At 42.1% G+C, this 20,858-nt stretch overlaps 1 protein-coding gene across 5 annotated transcripts; it reads left to right on the top strand.

The window, feature by feature from the left end:
• The first annotated feature begins 158 nt into the window (after positions 1–158).
• Positions 159–20,703, top strand: rell2 (RELT like 2). Of its 5 annotated transcripts, XM_035161951.1 has the most exons (10): positions 159–290; positions 5,207–5,280; positions 5,836–5,921; positions 12,425–12,472; positions 13,268–13,338; positions 13,927–14,136; positions 16,187–16,249; positions 16,888–16,951; positions 17,773–17,949; positions 18,097–20,703. In XM_035161951.1, the coding sequence occupies exons 6-10, from the start codon at positions 13,941–13,943 to the stop codon at positions 19,979–19,981; spliced, it is 2,385 nt and encodes a 794-aa protein (XP_035017842.1). In that variant the 5' UTR covers positions 159–290; positions 5,207–5,280; positions 5,836–5,921; positions 12,425–12,472; positions 13,268–13,338; positions 13,927–13,940; the 3' UTR covers positions 19,982–20,703. The 5 variants fall into 5 exon arrangements, with proteins under 5 accessions (XP_035017842.1, XP_035017836.1, XP_035017839.1 ...); XM_035161945.1 differs by lacking the exons at positions 5,207–5,280; positions 5,836–5,921 and having other exon boundaries at positions 163–290; XM_035161948.1 differs by lacking the exons at positions 5,207–5,280; positions 5,836–5,921 and having other exon boundaries at positions 163–290; positions 13,268–13,359.
• Positions 20,704–20,858: the final 155 nt, after the last annotated feature.

The following is a 20,858-nucleotide window of genomic DNA, read 5'->3' as shown; positions in this document are numbered from 1 at the left end:
ATAAATTATTACTTATAGAATCTATAAGGATACTCATTTATGATAAAAGATAACTACAGCATCGTGACAGATACAACACTCATCGTACTCTCTCTGGATAAAGAAGTTGAAATTCAAAGATGCTGCAGGAGCAGGGAGCCCACAGCTTCCTGTCATCCTGCCCCCTTCAACAGACAGCCGCATCCCCTGCTGCGGTCAGGACACGGACCGGGCTGCAGCCATGGAAGAGCATTCCAGCAGCAGGAACAGCGGAGAGGACCAGGAGGTTTTCCTGCCACGGGCTATTAAAGGTGAGTGTCTTATACACATCTTTCCGTTGTGTGCTGATTGTGGATTTGCTATCTGGATATAGTGACTGTTGAAGTATGAGATTGTTTTCGGGCTACGCTGCCTTGTGGGTGAATGCGCCCCCATCTATGAAGATGACGGTGTGGTCGGGACATTATTGCCTGGGTGGGGAGGATGATGCAGTGAATCTCCACCGCCACGTTAGGGGGTGGAACAGACCTGATACAAACAGGCCTGTGTGCGAAATCAAAAACGACACTGCATTCAAAACTCTCACATGTTTCCAGGTTCGGTCTGAATGGAGATACGGTACTATAATTATTATATTATTAAATATGTTGGCTACACTTACTAAAATAGGACCCAGTGTATTTCGGAGGAGATGGAGTCCTGTGGTTAGTTCGGCTGAGTAAGTAAAATTGTATACAATTCAAACTTTAAATGATATTTGTCTATAACTAAATAACAGCGTAGTACTTGGGCGGTAACAAACGGTAAGATGAACATTTTAACAGGATGAATAAGTTGTGTACCAGCCGAATTAAAGAGTAGAGCCATACTGTTGAATGTGTTGTATTCGGGTTCGTTGTAGAGCTGTGTAGCTTCTGACAAATCAAACCACGATAAGTTGAATATTTCCTATTGAGGTGTGGTATGCGTGATTCACTGGGTTGTCGAACGGGACATCGGTGCTTCGTCCTTAAAGGCGCACAGCAGGTCAGAGGAGTGGAGCTGGTGATGCTAAGAGACGTAGTCTTAATGACCTTCAGATAACGTGACGGATTCTGCATTTTCCATGGTCAGAATTTGTGCTTATTCTGCAAAGTGGATGAGAGTAGTGGGGGGAAGTACAGCCGGAGAGTTCCCAGACGTCCCATGGGAAGTTAGTCAAATATATATCGCACGCTATAGGCCTAGTGCATGCTATAAATAGAAATGCACAAAGCTTTTGCTAGTATGAATTATAGACTACAAGTAAAACGACTTATGTCACTGTAGTGCCAAAACATGCTTGGGGTTGTCCTGTCACCCCCTTTTCCTAATGTCCATATTGTTTGACCACATGGAGAGTGCCAGGCTGTTTGTCAGACTTGTGGCCAAAACATCCAAAAATGACTCTAAAGAGCACTCAGATTAAGTTGTGATTTATTGCAAATTAAACATATTAAGAAAGTAAAATGCAGTATATCTAGGTTAAAGTTCAATGTTTATAACTACAAAGAAAAATATCTAAGGCCCCCTTCCATTACAATCTTACCCAGTAACAACACTGTACACAAGTATTGTGAAAAGGTAATACAAACCAATGATATAAGACGTATGTCTCAACCCTGTTTTCCTTTACTGATAGTATTTCATATAAAAAGGGGCCACAACATAATAATCGGTGGGAAAGACGTAATAAGTCGTGGCCACGAGTTATGAATCTGTTCCTTAATAACAAGAACTGATGAAGTGAACTTAAGAGGACCGCTTGGATGAGAGATGAAATGTTTCATTTAATCACATAGCCTCTATAATTGGCTTTAGTTTGACACACACTGTATGCACTTACTCTGATTGAGGCCATACTGTGGTGGAAGCGTATGTAATTACTAGTCAATTAAACATAATCCCCTGTCATCGTGCGCCATGGTGCACCGTGCAAAGCGCAGTTAAATGTCCAGTGTGCAGGGAGCCTGATTGTGCATATCTGCTAGTACGTAGGTGACAGGATGTGCCTGGTGAATCTGGAAACAGGGTGAGATTGAGATGTACTGGGTGCGTTAGCCAGTCCAATGTTATTCAATCAAAGAAATCAAAGAAATATATTTTCATTATCAATGTTGCAACTGTTCAATAAGTCACACACACAAACTGAAGAAATGTCACACAATTTGACAAACTATGCAAATTCAGTATTTATTACACTATAGAACAGGCAAAGCAACAACAAACACACATATTTATTTGAAAGATCAACCTTCTTCAATAAAATAAACCAAATAATAATCATCAATGTTGCAACAATGCTGCTACAAATAAGAAAAACAAAACGTAACAATTAGTCACACAAAACAGTAGAAAATGTACAAAACATAACAAACTCTGCAGAACATAGTATATATTGCACTACTGAGCAGGCATTTTAAGCTGTTACATGAAGCTTTTCAGAAGCACATGTCTGCATTTCATTCCGAGGCAGGGACCCATGGCGCCATGCACAGCTCCACTGCCCCAGCCAGAGTGCAGAGAATCGGGGCAGGGACTCAGGAGGGGCTGCATAGCTCACTGGCCCAGTCAGAGTGTGCACAGCCCGACCAAAACAAAACACCAACCATGGGGGGAATCACTCAGGATGCCTGCACAGCTCTCCAGCCCCAGGTAGAGCTCACACACCCCCGGGGCAGGGGCCCAGGGACCCTTGACAGCTCTACTGGCCCAGCCAGAGTGCGCACTGCCAAGACACAGCACCACCAAGACTGGGGGAAAGCACCCAGCCCGCCTGCACAGCTCTCCAGGACGCCCAGTGTGCACAGAGCCACGGGGAGTGTCGGTTGTTAAGCAACATCCAAGCAACCTTCTGACGCCCCGGAGCTGGTTTTGGCTCTTCAGCCCTTCTGCAGTGGCTCCCTGTACAGTGTTGCCGTTCATTGAGCGCGTTCATATTTTTTGCAAACGATGAACTGAACCGGTGCAGTAGGTGGCGGTGATGCACCATGAGCTGGATGCCAACCTCTAACCGTAACCCTTATACAAGAAGAAGACTGCAGTAAATCGTTTGCGTCTGACCTCACGGTTAATCCAACCCTAACACAGACATTGAGAATATTTCAAGAAAAAGCCAATTTTCTCCCTGATTGTCTCATTTACTGATGTTGGTCATAAAGAGGCAGCAATATTAAAGTAAGACTGTTTCATAACCAGTTAAAAACTCCTTGTAGGGACTTTAAGTTCAAGATAACATGTAAGACTTCTCTGTGTTAATGACAGGTATACCTAAACATATCCCTTCCCTTCACACGTCCTTCACTCTATCTCCCTCAATCTTTATTTTTTTAGACAACTTGCTGAGCAATACTCAACACAAAAATGTCACAGCGAATAAATTCATTGAGGTCATGATGATGCTGAGTCATCTCTCTGCTGCTCTCTGAGTGTGTGTAAAGGACAAAGAGAGAGACTGTGTGTATGGGAGGCATGCATCAACATCCTTCCTTTAGGTATCAGATATGTTTGTTCCTCCATTCATTGGGTAGCAAGAAAAGATACTCTCCAAATCTTCTGTAGTTTTATTTCCTCTGCCAAGGAGGTTATTTTTTCACCAATGTCTGTTTGTTGGTTTATTTTTATTTTTATTTGATCAGCTCAGGTTAAGGAGGTATGCACTTTACAAGTGCCATTCTATTGATTGTAATGAAAACATCTTGTACACCACTTTGGAAACAAATCTAATAAAAAATATCGAAGGCATATTTAGTTTAAATGTTCCTTTAAAGCTTGATTAGACTTTAAACATTTTCTTTACTCTATATTGGAGGGTCTCATTTGATTGATCGGTCAGTCAACTGTGGATATCCATTGTATGCAGAGTATGATTCTAGGGATGTTCACAATGAGCTGTTAACCGACAATAGAAATTGATCAATTAACACTCACAGCACAAAAATTCTCAAACATTGGGCTTTTCGCAGCGGAATTTACAAGTCATGCCTTGCCTCCTGCATGCTCTACTCAGGCTCCACCCCTAGTCTTAATGTTCCAGAAATGTTCCTGTCATTGTAATAGCATCGGACTCTGACAATCTCCTGTGTTCTTCATATGTGAAATGTAGACTCCTGAATTGTCTTGACCCAATTTTCTGGACTGATAACAGTTCAAGTGGCTGGGATAGTTTACAGGAACATCCGTGCCAAGAATGGATTACAAGTATCCTAGTCCCTGTGGGACATACCACGGACAGCGGTTGAGAACTACGGATCCTATGGGGCTTCAAGTTCCAACCTGACAAACAGCTGCTCACTAACCAAACATAAATTACCTTCTGGAAGAATAACCATGATAAGATAGAGAAGTAGCAAGGTCTGAAAGAAGAAATGGACCAGATATAAAAGGTGAAGTCCAAAGTGGTCCCTGTGGTAATAGTAGCATTAGAGGCTGTTACAAAGTCTGGCCACTCTATGAGGGCACTATCTCTGGATTCCTGGAACATTAATACCATCTGAGCACGTAGGTCTCACAGTTAACAGACTGTCACCAGACTAACCCTACACTGTAGGGTTGACAGACACCTCACAGACTGCCTCAGACTGGCTATCTGTGGCTATGAGCCAAACTCCAAAGCACTCACAGACAATATTCAGTCACAGCCATCACATTAACTTGAGTGAGTAACATGATTGCAACAGTTTTACCTTCTGATGGCATTGTGGCATTGTGAAAAGTGATGCTGCATAAGATGGGACATAGAATTGCAATTAGTTTCATTGCACCGACTGAGAATTTTGTTGTTTGTTGTAATTTTGTTGTGCACATTACAGTTCTACTTTCTAAAATGCTAATTGTAAACGTAGTAACTTGCATGAAGCTTCAGAGGATAAACATTTACAGTTAACAATGGCACCTAATAAGATCTGCTCACTGCAAGTATGTTGATTTTTTCTGTCACGTCTACAATGAACAAAATAATTTCCTTATACAAAATGGGCCACATGCCTTTTTTTGGTGTCGGAATGAAATAAAATAAGGAAACCTCGAATTTAAAGTGTGGTGTAAAATTCTTAAAGCAAGACAGACCTGCTTGATATGCTAGTTACATTGTTTTCTTTGTTGCATCAATTTGAAAGTTGGTCATAAGCATTTCATGTAATTCAAATACAATTTGCCCAAATAAAAGTCTGCAAGTTGGAAGTTCAATATGGCCATCTTTTTCTCTCAGTGCTTCAATGGGTAGATCTTGCCTTTCACCAACGCCAAGGCCGACCTTTCCCCGAGGATCTTGAGTTTAAAAAGGTTGGTGACCACTGCCCTACAGCATGTCCACATGCTGTTATGTCTGAATAAAAATGAAGAGAGACAAACTGTAGGCTATTCTGAGGGTGGAGCCTGGCCTGTTTATTTTACTTTGAGGTCTGAATATGTAAATACAATCTTCCACCTAATGCTCACCTTTTGGCTTTTATTACAGTGCTCTGGCTAATGTTTGTTTTCATTATGTTTATCTCTCTAGTTTGAATGTAGAAAAGCACTATAAGATAGCACTATATATGCAATGCTTTTTCTATCACACAACCATTCGTAGAGTGTTGGCACAGCCATCAGGGGGTATTTTCAGTATTTTGCCCAAGGACACTTCATAATGCAGAGCTGGGGATTTAACCAACAACCTTCTGTTTAGTTAGCAACCCTCTCTACTCCTGAGCCATAGTCACCCAACTATCTAATCATGTGGCAGCACTGTAATGCATCATGGGAATAGAGGTCAGGAGCTTCAGGTAATGTTCATCATCAGTAAGATGAAACCTTTGATCTCAGTGATTTTGACTATGGGTGTCATTGTATTTTCAGATTTCTTACTCAGAATTTTGACATCCAGTGAGCACCAGTTCTTTCAATGGAAACACCTTGTTGATGAAAGAGGTTACAAGAGAAAGGTACGGTAATTCAAAAAAACAATCTCTACTGCTGTGATGAAGCATCAGAATGAACATATCAAAGATGGTCTACAACAGCACAGACCATGTCAGTTTCCACATATATTAGCCAAGAACAGAAATATGTGGCTGCAGTTGACACTGACTCACTCACACTGGACAGTTGAAGACTGAAAAACATAGCCTTGTCTGATGAATCTGGATTTCTTTTGATGCTGCAAATGGTACAGTCACAATCTGGAGTAAAGAGCATGATTCAGTTCAACAGTCCTGGCTGCTAATGGTGGTGTGAGGGTTTGGGATATATTTTCTTGATATAATTTTTTTTTTGGGATGAATTTATCCAGTCGATCCTCAATAACCTTGCCTATCAGATCAGAGTTCTTTTCAGTGCTTCTTTTTTACACATAAGAAACATCACCAGGACCTACCTTGGCCTCTCTTCATTGCCCACATCTTTTATGTGATCCTTCAAGCATCAATTTTTCATTTTTAACCCTTGTGTTGTTCCTGGGTCGAATTGACCCAGAGTGTGTGTGTGTCTGTGTGTGTGTGTGTGTGTGTGTGTGTGTGTGTGTGTGTGTGTGTGTGTGTGTGTGTGCGTGCGTGTGTGCGTGCGTGGTGCGTGAGTGCGTGCGTGATCATACGCAAGCCCTGGCCGGTCAGGGTTAGGGTTAGGGTGACCAAAGGATTGTCATGATCCAATTCTCCTGGGGTAATTGAGACCAATGGATTGTCATTCTCGATTGTCATGGGAGGGGTCATTTAGACCCCCAGAGAGGGCGCTGTGGTGCTCTGTGGGGTCATTTAGACCCACACCTGATTCCAATTGAAATCAAGGGGGGGTACATTATACCCACATATGAGTGTCAGTGTGCCACTCTCTCACGGACCATGGCACGATGTCGCGTCAGGAGCGTTTCACCAGAGAACAGGTTCTCCAACAGCTATTCTCCCAGCAACCATCCTCTGAACCCGAAGAGGACGTGAAAGAGCCAGACCGAGAAGCGGACGGACAAGGAGATGGAGAAGCAGACCGAGAAGAAGACAGAAAAGCAGACCGAGAAGAAGACAGAGAGGACGGAGACGGAGACAGAGACGGAGACAACGGCGATAGCGAAGAAGACGAAGACGACGACGTTGACTACGAAGACGACGACGGTGACGAAGACTACGACCCAGTGGGTGATGCTTCTGCAGATTCGTCATCCTTGGAAGAAGAAGAAGGAGGTCAAGACCACGGCGACACCACCACCACCACCACCACCACCACCACCGGACTCGTGGAAAGAGAGACCTTCCCCTCAAGAAACGGGGAAATAACATGGTCCTCGAGGGCGTACGGCCGAGAGGAGGGCCACTGCTCTTCCTCCTCCTCTCTGCCGCCCAGCGGGGTCCTCCGGGGCCCCACGATCCACGCGACGTCCCGCACCGGTGACCTAGCCTCGACGTTCCACCTGTTCATCACACCGACGGTAGAGAACATCATCCTGGAGATGACGAATCGGGAGGGTCGTCGAAAATACGGTGACGAATGGAAAGGGATGGACGAGACCGACCTGAGCGCCTATGTAGGGCTGCTGATCTTAGCAGGCGTGTACAGGTCCCGGGGCGATATTTCGTGCCACGATGCCCCTAAAAGTCTTCCACACGTACTCCAGACTGCTGCGCTTCAACGACCGCGAGACGAGCCACGGACAAATTGGCGGCCATGCGAGAGGTCTGGGACGCGTGGGTGTCGCGGCTACCGCACCTCTACAACCCGGGGCCCGAAGTGACCGTGGACGAGCAACTGGTTCCGTTCAGAGGTTAGTCTTTTTTTTTTTTTTTATATTATTATTATGCTATGTTATGTTAGTTATGTTATGTTATGTTATGTTATGTTATGTTATGCTATGTTATGTAGATAGCGGCTGCTAGTCCTCGTCCTCATCTCATCTCCTCTCATCTCTTCTCCTCCTGTTTTTCTCCCTAGGCCGGTGTCCATTCCGTCAGTACATGCCCAGCAAGCCGGCGAAATACGGGATCAAGTCGTGGGTGGCCTGCGATGCGAAATCAAGCTACGCTTGGAAGATGCAAGTGTACACCGGAAAGCCGAGCGGCGACGCCCAGAACGGAACCAGGGTTGCGGGTAGTGCTCGATGTAACGGAGGGACTGCACGGTCGGAACGCCACGTGCGACAATTACTTCACCTCCTACGAACTCGCGAGGCAGCTCCTGGGAGGAAGCTCACCGTGGTCGGCACTGTTCGAAAACAAGCCCGAGCTCCCGACCGGGCTGCTCGCGGTCAAGGGAAGAGAGGTGTTCTCATCCAAGTTCGCATTCACGCCCACTGCCACTCTTGTGTCCTACATCCCAAAGAAAAACAGGAATGTGGCGCTCCTGAGCACACGGCACGCCGAGGCCGACATCAGCGACCGCGAGGACGGTAAACCGGTCATCGTCCTGGACTACAACCACAACAAAGGAGACGTGGACAACCTAGACAAGGTGATTGGAACGTACAGCTGCAGGAGGATGACCGCGCGCTGGCCCCTGGTCGTCTTTCACAACATTCTCGACGTCTCTTCCTACAACGCCTTCGTGATATGGAGAGAGATCAACCCAGACTGGATGCCGGGCAAGCGGAACAAGCGGAGGGTGTTCCTAGAGCAGCTGGGAAAGGCTCTCGTGACTCCGTTCATCGCACGAAGGAGCGCATCCCCGCACGGATGGGCCGGCTGGTGGTTGTGAAGGCTGTAAAGCTGCCGCCGCCGCACAGAGAGCTGTTGACTACGACGCTCGACCCGAGCGTCCGGCCTCCTCCATAGCCCTAGCAGCAGCCCCGCTCGGGGCGAGTAAGAGGAAGAGGTGTCAGATATGCCCCAGGAAAAAGGACTGTAAAACTCACACCATGTGCCGCGGGTGTAACAAATACATCTGCAAGGGCTGCTCACGTGTCTATTGCGCTACGTGTGCATCCTAATATGGGGTGGGCTATGTGAGGGGGCCAACAGCCGGGGGAAGCAGGGACAACACAAGGGTTATATGATGTATTAAAAGGGGATGAGGGCCCACTGAGGTTGCACATATATCAACTGTTGCGGTGCAGTAACAACAAGCTATACCAGGCGGTGCTCTGCAGACTTTTTTAAATGCCTGTGTGACCTCTGTGATCTGTCTTCTCCCACAATGATTCCCATGAGGCTGGTCAATGTTGTTGGCAACAGGTGTTGACTCTGCATATTTCATATAAAACACAAGAGCTGAAGGGTCATCAACACAAGGTAGTTGCGTGCTCACTCATGGTGTTCGTCGTTATCTTTTTTTGAAATAATAATATAAAACTAAACTATAAATTCACATTGTGATTTAGTGGTCATATAGTGGAATTTGGCTCATGTAAAAAAATAAATAAAATACAAAACAGAAGTCTCTCTCTCTTAAAACAATATAGAAATTACTGTTTGCCTTTAAAATATAAATAATAGCATGTTATGTGAGGTCTGTAAAATAAATAAATAATTTTCAGACCTCACATAACATGCTATTATCATATTTTTTTGTTTCATCAACCCAAGGTAGTCGTGTGCTCACTGTTAAGACGGCATATATAATGTTAGCTAGGTCAGGGGTTCCCAAACTTTTCCATGCCAAGGACCCCCATATAGCATAAGCCTCTGGTGGAGACCCCCTAGTTGCAAACTTTTTTTAAATTACGTGTGCAATATGATGGCAAATATCCCAAAACCAAACATAAAGCTTCTTACTATATTTCCCTTCTTTTTATTAATAACTAATAATCTGTCTTATATCTGTTACAAACATTCCTTGTCATTTCTGTACAGTAATATTAACCGTAAACATATATATAAACATATATATTCTAGTTTTTCAATTTAGTTATTTATTCATTACATTCAGTGTCTCTGTTCCGTTATAAACAGTGCTTGTCATTTAAGTATGTTTGTCAGGTATACACATTTAAGTATGTGTATACCTGGTCCCTCACTAGTGGGAGGGGTGGGCTTGGTGGCTCCTACACAGTTTATATCTCCTAGGTTTTATGGCTGTCAGTGCCAGACGAATGTCATTCTCCACTTGCAGACATGCTCTGTGCTTTGTTTTCAATACCTTCAATGTAGAAAAGCCAGACTCACAGAGGTATGTGGTGGCAAATGCAAGAAAAGATTTCATACCTCCGAGTTTTAGATGCCAAGGTGGTATTCCGTGGTTGTGGCAGTTTTGCAGCTGAGTCATCTTCAGTCTGGTTGTCGGATCTTTTTCTTTTTAAAAATGTCTCCATTTTTGCCTTTAGCAGGAGGTAGCTAGCTATTTCTCAGGCACACAGCAACTTTCTGATGCAGCGGCTGCTCGATTCTGATTGGCTTGAGCGGTGTGTGTTTTTTTTTAATTAAAAGATTGGCATTAGAAGGAAAAGAAGATTGGCATCCAAGGACACATATATTTCGATATGCAGTGATTAATAAAAAACATTTAATTTAATAATTAATTAATTTTATTTTTATTGTCACATTTTCCCCCCTTTTCCCTTAGTTTCTGCGACCCCCTGGCGACCCCCCTGGGGGTCGGGACCCCCACTTTGAAAAGCAGTGAGCTAGGTTACACAGGAGAATCTTTACGGACAATAAAACATATAAGATGATCAGTAACTGAATAAAAAACATGGCGAAATGTATCCCAGACATGTAAAATCACACTAAATACATTCATAACTAATATCTGCATTTCATGTAGTTAACAATATATATGCTTACGGACTTCAACACACGCACACACTACCTCATGGCGTTCCTCGATATATTTGAGGAATACCCACAATCCCTTGCCCCTCTGGCTTACTACTTGCATGTACATATTCACAACAATAGGTGGCACTGTTATTCCATTTAGTGGGATTTAATATGAACCCTGGGTGGGGGCTACCACGGAGTTGTCTATGGTGACAGTAAGGTCATGGTTGGGAGAGCCTTTCCCTAGAAGTAAAGTAGGTTGTTCTTGTCATGGTTGATTTTCAGGTGGTGTGCGGACATCCACTGAGATATGTCAGTCAGACAGGCAGAGATTCGTCCTGCTACTTGTGTTCCTGTTTCAGATTGGGTAAAAGAGAGAATTAGTTGGGTGTCATCTTTGTAACTGTGGTAGGAAAGCCATGTGAGTGAATGACAGAGCCAAGAGAGTTGGTGTACAGAGAGAAGAGGTGAGGACCCAGGATGGAACCTTGAGGGACCCAGTAGTGAGAGGAAAAGGTTCTGACACAGATCCTCTCCAAGTTACCCGGTCAGTGCGGTCTTTGATGTAGGATGAGAGCAGGGAGAGAGCAGAGCCTGAGACACCCAGGTCCTGAAGGGAGGAAATAAGGATCTGGTGGTTCACTGTGTCAAACGCAGCAGAAAGGTCAAGAAGGATGACCACAGAGGAGAGAGAGGCTGTCTCAGTTGAGTGACCTGCCTTGAAACCAGACTGGTGAGGATGAAGAATGTTGTTCTGATGAAGATAGGAGGAGAGTTGATTAAAGATAGCACGCTAGAGTGCTTTGGAAAGGGGAAAGAAAAAGGGAAGAAGAGAGACAGGTCTGTAGTTGTTAAACTCAGACGGGTTGAGGGTGGGTTTCTTGAGTAGTAGTAGTAGTAATAGTAGTAGTAGTAATAATAGTGAGTGTCACTAAGGCCCACAGACCGCTATGTTATCAAATTTTTCATCTATTTTTCTGGGAAAACTAAAATATTTTTTATATTTATACAGACAATAATTAGACATTCAAAAAGAAAAGACAGAGTGAAATAGTACAATAATGTAATAAATCGTGGCAGAATAATATTCTTCACATTAACATGAATTTAACAAGTGAGAAATAAATAAAATAGTTCATGAGGCATAACATATTGCAAGATAGAAACACATCCTTATATTAATGAATGGAGCTGATCATTTGCTATTATTTATAGGTCATCATTATTCCACTTGCTGATTGATTACCACTATAAATGATCATAAATGATTTACTGGAACTCACAAGGCGAATGGTCAAGTAAAAATAAAATGTTCAGTTCAGAGTTCAGAGTTTAGTAGTAAGTACCAATGATGTAGCTACTATCAGTGTGTGTGTGTGTGTGTGAGAGGGGTGTTGCTGTATGCTGATAAGCCAGTGGGAGGGCAACACTGATAAACTGTTACATGTTCACAATCTACGCTGCGTGTATACACACATGCTTGTTTAGATAGAAGTTAGTCTATTGCTGATTAGGACTGGTGTATTTCAAATGTTTTCAGGTTCACTTGTGGGTTTCATTATTAAACCAACAAGGATGAGGTTCCCTTGTGTAATATCTGCCCTTTTCCTTCTCAAGCTGTCTGTATGCCCGCTTCTTTCTCTGGAGATAAGGTGGGGCTAATGGGGAACTGTCTGCTAAGTTAAGCTTCTTATCCAACAAACACATTTTACATGGTTTATCAACTAAATCGCAACAGCTTTTTCTATGTTTCTGTTGGCACCCTTTAGACTGACTACGATGGATGGATGGATCCACTGCTGACAGACTAGAAAATGGTAAGGATTATCTATTTGACAGGTAACAGACTTGAAATAAGTTGTAAAGCTTCATGTATTTTGTATTTGTAGGAAAATTACCATGCAAAATTACTTGTGACATGTCACTCTGTTATGTTATAATAGATTTATTTTGGTGCTAAATTGTTCAATGCTTTATAGACTGATAGCAGTATTCTGAAATCAGCTATTGGAGCTATAAAACAACCACATACACAAAAAGAACCAAAACACAAAATGACTATGAAAGATGCACATAGTGACACCACTTGCTATTTTACAAGGTCATAACATTATTGTATTTTATTTCATTTATATTTTATTATTTTACCCAGTTCTATCTATTTTATTTTCCTACAGATTTATCATTCTTATTTCTTTCACCTTCTTTCATCTTTTTATTCTACTCTTTTTAATCTTTTATTTTACTTAAATTGTTTTTTTAAACTGAGCTTTCAGATTTTGAATAGTTTTCTTTAAAAAAAAAAATGTCTGTCCCTGTACAGCACCTAACAAAGAGACACAAAACAATTTCAAAAATACAAATTATGACTACATACGAGGCAAAGATGTGAAACATAAAGACACAATATAACCAAAGAACCACAACAGCATCAAGATGGAACAATGCCTCACCATCCATTCCATTCCGTGTTGGTACCTTTTATACAGAACGCTGAGGTAGAATAAAGATGCAACATTTCCTAAAGAGAAGTGACAGGTGAAAAATGTATTCATTTAGATTGATATATAGGGGATAGTTTTTAATAATCTGTTTTCCTCCCTGCTTCACAGGCTGATTCTTGATGTTGACCAGTCTACAACAGAGGAACAACTGGAGATGATTTGAACCAAAAACAAAGCCTGTACATGTTTCTCCTCACACTGTAGTGTATATACTATATATAGTATATTTCTGTGTCTTTTGATTAAGGTGGGGGTGGGAGATATCACGGCAACTCCTTTCATTTTCTACATCATTCTTGTAAAATTCTCCATCACATTCCGTTTCTTTTTTACACACTCCCACTTATTAACTATAGTTGAATGAAGGTTTGACTGTAAAGACAAATTATGGCTTTGTCGCTTTCATCTGGGTATTAACAATATAACACAGATTGCATTTTCCTTATTTCAGGGTAAGGGTTGGTGTGAATTTACCAGGCTTGTATTTATTGCGGCACAATGCAATTTTCAACTTTTTTCAATTGGAACCAAATAACAAAGTTAATTTAACAGATATATATGAGACAGTCACATAACCTTTTCTTTATCACTCTCATATCCCAGTGTTAAATTGTAGCTCCTAAATAAATAGATTGGGTGGTTTGGGATGGAGGGTGATTTACGACAATTTTGTTTCATCGACATTTTCTTTCTGAAATGGTTAAATAATTAAAAAACGTGTGTCATGTCATCAATAATTATAAAAATTGATTCTCTCTTAATCTCAGATTAGATCCAGATTATGACTGACTCTGAAGCCTCAAGTGTGGGGGAGAATCCCCCTCCCTACATGATATTTGTGGTGGTGTTCCTCTTCTTCCTCACTGGACTGCTGGGCTTCCTCATCTGCCACCTGCTGAAGAAGAAAGGCTACCGCTGCCGAACTGGAGACATGGACGATGAAGATGAGGATGAGAAAGTTGGAGGAAATACAGATGGTGGGTTGAGAAAATTGTAATAGGAAAGAAACTCACAATTACTGAAACTAGCAGTTTCATCTTCATCTGAGGTCATTGCCGTGGCAGCAGACCAAGCGGGTTTATTCGTTTTTTTAGTTTCAGATCATTAGTTTCAGAGAGTACCATTCAGTCTGTGGAAACAGTAGTCTTGTGTCTTCTGTGACTTAAAAGAAGAAGAACCAGGGTCACCAGGGTTGTCTCAATTTGAGCTTGAAGAATTCTGAGCAGAGCAGAAAGTCTTTACAAACTGGAAGTGTGGCAATTTACCTTTTCTTTTGAATTTTTTGCAGTGATTTAGTGATACTATTGGTCAACAGGCGGAGTGTTGGACATTTTTATGATCAGCCACTTCACTTAAGAAATGATTATGCAGAAACCTCTACTAGTCCATCAGCAAATGTATCTTTTTTCTGTTGGCTCTTGGCTCTATTGCTGAAAACTGTATGCTCTTCACAGCAACACGCACAGCTTAAGTACCAGTATTATTGTGAGTTAACATAATCCTGACAAATTTCTCAGTAGCCCGCAGGAGAGACACTCCACGCTATGGTAGGATTTCATAATTGGCTGTGAAATAGCTGTGACCAAGATGCCCACTTTATGTCTGCATGACAAAAAGAATGAACAGACAACATTTCAGTTTGCCTGTCAATATACAACCCACCTTTATACAAGGTTTTCTTGTTGCATTAAGGGAAATGTAGGATCCAGTGATTTTAGAATTTGAGCCATTTCACTGCTGTTTTGACCTATTTCTGGTGTTTCAAGTTTCACCTGCATCAAAATGTCCACATTGCCAGTAGGTGCTGAAAAGCTTATCTATTAGGTAACGTTTTCAATTGAAGGCATATGTATCTTCAGTTATAGTCCACTGAAGACACATATGTAAAAAGCAGACATGGAGTTGTTCCGAGGTCCTTCGTTCTGACACAATTCTTCCTGATGTAACTGTCAGCCGGAATTGACATATCTATCACTACTGCTCCTTGTGAACCACCACTATGTCTGGTTGGTTATTCTCAACGCCTTTCAGGCATATGTCCCATTATGATTTCTTGAAGTCAGCCACTTCCTCTACGATGATGTATCCTATGTTGGGGCTTGGTCTTCCACAATAGTTTCTCTTCCTGCTCATCATCCTCACTGCAGCCTGAGGCTTTCTATTAGCAGTTCGTCCCAGGGGGCCTTCTTCCTAATGTCTTCATGGATGCGTGAGACCCACCATACAGTGTAGAAGAAATATGTGCAAGGGGAGCGGTATAACTCACTCATGTTCAACGATTTAGAAACACAAAACCAAGAGAAAAATGTACTAATTTGAAAGATCCATGCTTCCCTGCATCTGCAACACATGGATGATGAGTTACGATGATTATAATCATGGACTATGTCAAACTCACATGCACACAGGCCCTGCTCATCTGGCATACTTGAATGCAGAATCTCTTTGCCGTGAGGTGACAGTGGTCTGAATGTTATCTTAACTAAGAAAAAAATACATGATTTATTTCAGTTTTTATTTTCTTCTCTTTTTCTTTCCTTCTAGCACTGCATACAAAAATCCATATGCACTTCTTCAAAGTCTGTACTATAAGCACCTACACAAAGTTATTTAGGCTCTCAATTCGATACGTGCAATGCACACATATGCATCCAGAGTACGAGGGAAGGCAACACCACATTCTGATTCATATCCATTATTTTGGGGCACTTACCTTACCTTTGTTTTAATTAGGTAATGTTTAATTTAATAGTTGACAGACTGTATGGATGTGTCATTTGGTGAGAGGGATTGCATAATTTATGGGTTTGCAGTGAACACCCACAACATTACAACAAGAAACTGGTTTTAAGGTTGTGGCAGATTGTAGTATTTTTTTAATCTAGTCAAACCACAAAGCTTTGGACAATAATTGAAACTACAAAATAAAGCTAAAATCACATTTCTGATGGTTCACAATCAACACTTTCAATGACACAAATATACACTAATCAGTGTAATTTCATTCCTTGTTTTGCTGTATTTCAGAGGAGGATGAAGAGAACCAGGATACAGTGGAGCAAATCCTCAAGTGCATCATTGAAAATGAAGGTGATTAATACAAAATTACTGAAGTGTTTCTTGGGTTTAATGCTGTTTAATTATACCAATTTAAAGTTAATCTAGTCTTATCTTCTGGTTTTGTCCTGCTTCACTTTGTTCTGTGTTGCTGTTTGCTGCTTAGTGTTAAGATTTAATTCAAATTCAGAACACAGGAGCAGAGAGTGTGAAAGTGGTGTTTAAAGTTTTAATACAAAGATAGTAACAGGAATATTAAATGTGTTGACAGTTGAATAATTCACAGTTTCCAGTTTAGTGGTGTGGTATAGTGATCTGGCTGAGCAAGGTGGAAACAGAGAGCGGAGTCAGGTAAAGGCAAAAAAAACCACAGTCGTTTAAATTCAGACGGACATGCCACGGGCATGGAGAACCTAGCAGAGTTATGATGTTGATGTGTGGATAAATTAGAGGTTACATACCTCTGCTCCCCTCCCATCTCCTACTTTTGTTTTGATTGAGAATGAGAGATCAGAGATCAGTAGGTGTATGCTTCCCGTGCCACTGCCTGCAAGATGCTGCCCTGGGTGGCAGCCCATTTGGCCCATTTCTAAATCTTCCACTGTTTATGAATAAATCCACCTAGCACTTTTTTAAATTCCTGCTCTAATATGGGTTCTTCTTGTCTCTAGCAAACATGGAAGCTTTCAATGAGATGTTGGGAAACCACAATGTCTGTGTGCGCCATGACCCCAGGTAAATTCATTCAGCTGACAAGGCTAAACTGTGGATTAGTGTTTTATTGTGTTATTATTAGTGAATAAGATCTTTTAATCTTGAATTCATAAATTGTTGATTCTTTAAAATTAAAATCTAAAATATGATTTCGTTTTATTTTACAAAGTTTATCACACTTGTCAAACACATTTTCAAATATGATGTATAAGTGACATTTTTTAGAAAAATGTGCACTTATACATTAGATTAATGTTCAGACTTTAATCAAATTACAGCACTGTGGTAATATACACATCAATTGAATGCCTTCAGTCTGAATGCTATGAATTATGTATAGTTCCTTTTGGGTTGCCGGAAAATACTCTTTTTGAAACCACTGAGGATCGAAGAAAGTTTGGCTGGGTCCTGAAACCTCCCCCACTGGACCAGTGACTGTCAATGCACATTTTCAATGACCACTTTTCTACAGATGGTAACAAGCCTGCAAAAAACAAACCTGCTAAAATCTGAATAGTTTTTTTATTTCAGTCACAGGTATTCATCTGTTTTTCACAATACTGCATAATTCTATCCTGTGAGCCGCTGAGAATTATGTTTTCAGTGGATCAGTTCTTCACACAACCAACACACTCAGATTCTTAAACTAGAACTCTGCTTCTGACAACGATTTCTTCTACATTTTTGGGGATTTGGTTTGCAAAACATGACAGTGCTTAGTATAAAAAACACGAATGTGAACTTGTCTGAAGGACTTTCAGACTGCCCAGAAAAGGATAATTCCAGTTTTTGACTATACACCCCTCAATAAGAATAATATTCATTATAATTATACTGTCCAGGTTGCGTAAGGAGTCAATTGGTGGTGTTCCTCCCCATCACCACACAGTCCACTCAGGCACCGACCACAACTCCTGCCACCTCTGTGCTCAGGTTCAATCTAAAAAGGGCCGCAGACAAAGCAGAACCCCCCGATACAGACAACGGCCTGGAGAACAGACCGTATTCTCTGTTGGCAGGTAACAGATTATGTTTAAACCATTTTTGCCGGTTTCATTGGAGAAACAATGTCACTAAATAAAATGCATAAAGATGATGTATGAACAATGTAAAACTAATTAGAAAAAAAGGACATAGGTTTCATCCTTATATCATTGTCCCTTCAGATTTCGGGTGACGCACACTGATAAGAAGCTCCATGGAGGTCCCAATCCATTGGTCAGTTCAGGGGACCAGCTGGACCAATCCCAGGATAGTGAGGAGCAGAAGGAGGGCGGGTACAACCTGAGGAGCATGTTCAAGGATGTCGGGACCTCCTCAGAGGGGGCCAATGGGGTTGTCCCAAATGTGGGGAAGCGAAGGAAGAGTGTGACCATATTTGGGCTGAGGCGGGGCAGTGAAACTGTTGGCATTAAAGAGGTGGAGGGGACAGGTCGGGAGGCCGGAGGCGTTAAATTTGCCATTCAGAAGCAGCCTGTCGTATTGGAGGAGCTGGTACAAGCACAGAACATTGAGATTGCTTCTGAATGTGGTACTAAATGTGGTTCTACACCTGGAACTGAGCCCTCACAGAATGAAATGCCTGCTCCACTGCAAAGGGAGGTTGAAACATCAGGTTCTGTTAATTCTCCCTCTTTTCCAAGTAAGAAACAGCCCCATGACTTTAGCTCTGCTCCTGAACCTCGTATGAACCTCATAATTAAACCTTCAGTTGGGAGTATGGCAACTTCCGCCCTCAGCTCATTTCTCATTTCATCTCCCACTATGCCCGGACATACATATACTGCAACAGAGAAACAGGGACATGCTGGAGACAAAATTATGAAAAATGAACAGGATTATGATCCTGGGCCTCTTCAGACCTCTACACCAACTGTCCCCATGGCAGGATTTATTCCAGGTTTCACTCCTGTCATTCCTGCTGGTCAGAGTGAATCCTGTTTGAGCACAGTTTTTCCAGTCATCCAGACTCCCCCTGACCCAAGCTCCAGCCCAGATCTGGAACACGGCTTTGGTGCTAGCCTAGCTTTTATAAGTTTAGGCTCATCACCTCAGTCTTCATTCCCAATCAAGTTCCCATCTTCAACCTCTTTGTTAAAAACTCCTACATCACCTCAGACTGTCATGTCTAGCCCTGCACTAAGCTCAAGAAATAAACCACCAGAGACTACAAAAACAGCTCGATCACCTGCCCTCACTCCAAGTCCCAAACTTCCATCAGGTCAAGCGATGTCCAGCCAATCTAATATCGCCAGTTCATTAGAAGCCCAAACTCCCTCTCCTGCTCTTAGTAGTAGCCCCAAACTTACCACCTTTCCAGTATCATCACAACAACACAACATCACAACTCTCTCCTCTTCTCCAGCTGACCAAAACCCAGGTTTCAGAAGTTCAACTCCTCTGCAGTCAGAAAGTGTCATGTCTGTAAAATCTATGACCACAGGCGATATGGTTTCAAGCCCACTACCTATAAAGGAAGAAGAGCAAGCCAGAATCCCAAATACAGAAGAGAAGACAGAAAAAAAGATGGTTGGGATTCTCAAAACAGCTGAACGTTCCCCAGTGGAGGGAGGTGTTAAAGGCCTTGCCCTTTCCTTTCCCTCTGATCCGGTTCATAAAGATAGACTGAGCAGTTTGCAACCGTCTCCCTCCGGCCCACTGTCCACAGCCGCATCAGGAGGGAGCAGAATAAGTAGTAGGACCATCATCAAAGCCAGCCCTGACAGCAAGAGAGAGTTTTCTGTTGTCACTATGATGGAGGATGAAGAGTCCACTTCATTAACAAAAGACCAGAAAAGAGAAACATGTAAAGTTGGGGCGGAATTTGAGAAAGTTGAATTTAGTCCAGCAGTTGGTCAGGGGGAAACGTTTTCTGTTTCATGTAAGGGGCAAACTGAGAGTCAAAGAGGAGAGACTAAGCCAATGTTGAACCAAGAAAAAGAAGACATGGTGGAGATGGAAGATATAAAAGACTGCAAGGTGATGCAGTTGCAGGAAGCAGAGAGAGCGAGGGAGGAGGTGGAGAAGACGGTAGACACTCAGCTGACATAGGACTAAGAGGTGAATTCTCAAGATGGTGAAAGTTGAAGCCATGTGATAATCCAAGTAGTCTTGGATTATTATATGAAGTATGGCACCACTCAGCTGAGTTTTGATGATAAAATACATAATGAACACACCTTTGCTCATTTAACCACAGCTGTGAATATATTGCACTAAGGACTGGCAGGTTAGGGTCAGTTGTGGAAAGTCCCAGATTTTGACAAATGACATACACTTTACAACACAGCTAACCTTTTATATAACATGCTTTTGTGTTTTTGCCTTTTCGAGCAATACTAGTCACATGGCTCTAAGGATAGAAATGTCAGTTGGCTTTGGTCTAGGCTAATATATCTCAACTATCAATCCTTGGACTATTGTTATTCGCCGATTGTTCCTCTAACACCACCACGAGGTTAATGTTAGTAAAATATCTCAATAACTGTTGGATAGATAGCCATTCAGTTGTATCAACAGTCCCGGGTGATGAATCGTTATGATGTTGAGAGATTCCCACATTATTCATTCCAACAACCTTGGTTCTTACTTGTGCTATCCTCTGGAGTCTCCATGAGGTTTACGGAATGATTATTATACCTCAACAACTGCCATAACATTTGGTTCTGACACGTATGTAGTCTTCATGATGAAGTTTATCAGTGTTTGACATTTCACCTGGCACCATTATCAGGTCAACAACAGTAGTCCAAGTCTGGGGGCCCTGGATACCTCAAATACATCTAATAGAAAGAGCTCGTTGTAGTTTTTTAAGTGATATTCTAGACTGGACCAAAGTGGTGGTCTGACCAGCTGACTGGAAGGCTGGCAATCTCCCATTGCCAAAGATTGTTACCGAAAACGTGTATTTAGTTTCGAAAGCACTGCT

This window comes from Hippoglossus stenolepis, chromosome 7 (assembly GCF_022539355.2).
Source record: "Hippoglossus stenolepis isolate QCI-W04-F060 chromosome 7, HSTE1.2, whole genome shotgun sequence".
Classification (NCBI taxonomy): Eukaryota; Metazoa; Chordata; class Actinopteri; order Pleuronectiformes; family Pleuronectidae; genus Hippoglossus; species Hippoglossus stenolepis.
Note: the sequence above shows the minus strand (reverse complement) of the source record. Positions and strands in the feature narration are given on the sequence as shown.

Excerpts from the sequence above, each read along its gene's own strand:
- rell2 (XM_035161951.1), top strand. The coding sequence starts at position 13,941 with ATGACTGACTCTGAAGCCTCAAGTGTGGGGGAGAATCCCCCTCCCTAC. Across the intron at positions 14,137-16,186 it reads AGTTGGAGGAAATACAGATG|AGGAGGATGAAGAGAACCAG; the intron begins GTGGGTTGAGAA and ends GCTGTATTTCAG. Across the intron at positions 16,250-16,887 it reads GTGCATCATTGAAAATGAAG|CAAACATGGAAGCTTTCAAT; the intron begins GTGATTAATACA and ends TCTTGTCTCTAG.